This window comes from Wyeomyia smithii, chromosome 2 (genome assembly GCF_029784165.1).
Source record: "Wyeomyia smithii strain HCP4-BCI-WySm-NY-G18 chromosome 2, ASM2978416v1, whole genome shotgun sequence".
Taxonomy (NCBI): Eukaryota; Metazoa; Arthropoda; class Insecta; order Diptera; family Culicidae; genus Wyeomyia; species Wyeomyia smithii.
The window spans coordinates 43,649,014-43,652,184 of record NC_073695.1 but is presented as its reverse complement, the minus strand read 5'-3'; the positions used below and the strand labels follow the sequence as shown (position 1 = coordinate 43,652,184).

At 43.5% G+C, this 3,171-nt stretch overlaps 1 protein-coding gene across 1 annotated transcript; it reads right to left on the bottom strand.

Moving 5' to 3' along the window:
• Positions 1-321: 321 nt before the first annotated feature.
• Positions 322-2,880, bottom strand: LOC129721903 (DNA replication licensing factor Mcm7). Its single transcript, XM_055675005.1, has 3 exons — positions 2,714-2,880; positions 728-2,651; positions 322-662 (listed from the first exon to the last, which is right to left on the bottom strand). The coding sequence occupies exons 1-3, from the start codon at positions 2,739-2,741 to the stop codon at positions 461-463; spliced, it is 2,154 nt and encodes a 717-aa protein (XP_055530980.1). The 5' UTR covers positions 2,742-2,880; the 3' UTR covers positions 322-460.
• Positions 2,881-3,171: the final 291 nt, after the last annotated feature.

Below are 3,171 nucleotides of genomic sequence, written 5' to 3'. Positions count from 1 at the left end.
AATGTAGGGGCCCGGGCCCCCCCATAAATCCGGCTCTGGACTCAAACCATATCCGGACCTTTCTATTTTCCATTGTGTCAGATGACAAAAGTTATCTTATGCGAAAAACCAAACAAATATCAGCAGCTCCGTAGTCCCGAATTAATTGACGCCGCACTTTGGGTGTTAATAAATTTTTATTTACGTATTGGAATAAGTGTTCATTTACTTGCATTGATATATATAACATGCTTGTATTCACTAGAAGCTATGATTGGTAGAATGTGTTAATTATTTTCAATGGCAAAAGGTACAAAATGCACGCATGAATATTTCCATCTATTTGAAGTTTGTCATTTGATGTTTATTTTATGATCATCCGATTCTACATGCAGAAAAGTTTAACCCTTAAAAAGTCAAACGGAAAAAAAACAAAACTACAAATATTTAAAATGCATTCAGATAAATGAGACGTTTTCGCTTAAATAAACGTAAGCTTCGTTCTGGTTTGATTAACCTGCCAGACGTTCAGTTCCTCATACTGCTCGATGCAGTTGTCCACCTGGTCAGGTTTGTAGCCCTTGGTAGTGCACCGTTCCATGACATCAGAGATTTTAACGGTTTTGCTGGCACCGGCCAGCTCTCGCACAAGGGCGAAGATTTTGTCCGATGTATTTTGAACGCTGTAAAAACATGAAAACAGTAATTTATTGATGGTTTCAAGATTTTAAAAACATAATCATCATACTGAGTAGTCTTCTGCTCGGTCTGATTCAGCGAATCTTTCGACATCTCCAGCAACCGCAGTGCCTCGAGCACGTCATCCTTATCGACCTCATCGGCAAGTCGCAGCCGAGCCAAAGCAGTCGCCAGACGAAGAATTCCCAACAAATTCCTAGCAGAGGTGAAAGTCACGTCGCGATTGTTACGAGCCTCGCGACGCAGCTCTACGTATGCATTCACGATGTAATCGGACAGTTCCGGAGTGATGACGGGTGTCTTGCGTTTACAGAGTGCAATGTAACGTCGAATCAGAGACATGTCCAGCGTCTTAATCCGCGACGGCGGTTGCTTTCCATGGCTATGCACAAAGGTAATATGTTTGGCCAAACGCAGATCATTATCGCGATCCGGCTTATCCTGGATCAACCAAAGCAGATCGAAACGAGACAGAAGCGCGGCTGGCAGTTGAATGTTTTGCTCGATAGTGCGACGAGGATTGTAACGGCCATATGCCGGATTGGCTGCAGCCAAAATTGAAACTCGAGCATTCAAGCACGTCATTATACCCGCTTTAGCAATCGAAATTGTCTGTTGCTCCATAACTTCGTGAATTGCAACACGATCCGAATCAGCCATTTTATCGAATTCATCAATACAACATACACCCTGATCAGCCAAAACAAGCGCTCCTCCCTCGAGCAACATTTCACCAGTCAAAGGATCCTTCATAACGGCAGCTGTCAAACCAACACCAGATGAGCCGCGGCCTGTAGTGTACTGACTACGAACTGCGAGGCGATCGATGTATCCCAACAACTGTGACTTGGCTACTCCAGGATCACCCATCAAGCAAATGTTTATATTACCGCGAATCTTCATACCATCCGGACTGCGATCAACACCACCAACCAAAAGCAACAGCAAAGCTTTTTTCACGTCAAGATGACCGTAAATTTCAGGTGCCAAACTACTGGCGATCCGGGTGTAAAAATCATCTTTAGCCAATTCGGTTAACTCATCCGCAGTCAACTCGTTACTAGTATCTCCGTCGTCCGATTTATTAAGACAAACAATCCTGTGAGCCTCTAAGAAGGTTTCACTCAACAAACCAGAAACCATAGCCTTAAATCCGGATCTTTGTATCGGTAGGAAAATACCAGTAATCACAACATGATCACCAGGTTGAGCCATGCGTGTGGTTTCTCCACGGCACATAACAGTCAGTGACCGAGGAATGTGTCCCACTGGAACCTGATCGCTGTGTTCTTGAATCTTCAATTCCTGGAATTTCATAAACTTAGAACCACGAGTTTGTAAATAGAGGCGCCCTCCGGCCTTATTCACACGGCAGTCCTCCGAGGGACAATCAACCGTTGGCATAAAAGTCATCGATGCAACAGGTTGGTACGTTTCAGCACCACAGCGATCACATGTATAGGTGGCAACTGTCATCATCGGCTTCACTTCGGTACATCTGGTCACAATACCGCGAAGTGTCACCAATTTCCCGATACTTTGCGCCTTTACCTCACGAATGGAAACGGCTTTCGATAAGCTGGGAGCTTTGAAGTACACCTCGAAGCGCTTAATCAGCTCTGCTGGAATGGAATTACGCGCGTCACGCTCTTCATGCGGATTTCTGGTGCGTGCCTGCATCAACAGTCGATGCTCGATGTAAATATCCAACGGATCCCTGTTGATGACTTCGCGCTCCTTGTAAGAGGGCAGCAATTCAAAAACTGTATCCGAAAACAGTTTAACGTAGCGTCTGGCGTTCAGCTGTATTGCTTCCGCCAGCTGATCGTTATAGTTGACCACATCATCCAAATCGACCGTTAGACCAACCTGCTCCCGATGGGCGATGTTCGTCATTTGTCGAGCGTACACGAATATCTTCTTGCCATCATCATCTTCCTTGTGGAATTCAGTCAAAAACGATTTGATGGTTTCTGCATAATGGCGAAATTGCATTCATTAGAGCAATGAAAAAATTTTAGCGCGTAGCGGTTACCTTTATCGGCTAAGTAATCTCGCTGCATTTTGTTGGAGTTTACCAAATAACTGTTTAAACAATTTATAAAAGTTTCTCAAACAAAAATTTCAAATATCTAAAACACAAACCAGTCACAACAGATGCTTACGCTTGAAAGTCGCTGATTCCGATGCTAACAGGCAAGATTGGCGCCAAAGCATTACGAACAAGAGGAAAATGGAAGAAATTTGACAGTTGGTAGCCAACAGCGTTGGTAGCGGTATGTTCTACACTGAAAACAAATCGCACGCTAATCCCTAAGCTCTTTACATATAATGTCAATTAACGAACCTAATCATTCTATTGTGTCGACCCATATCGATTTTTATTGGAATCTACGGTATTTAAACGTGTTTTGGCATTTGACGTGTGTAAGCATTAAAATCTGAGTGTAAAAGGATTGATTTTGATATGTATTACATGGCAAACCGAAGTGT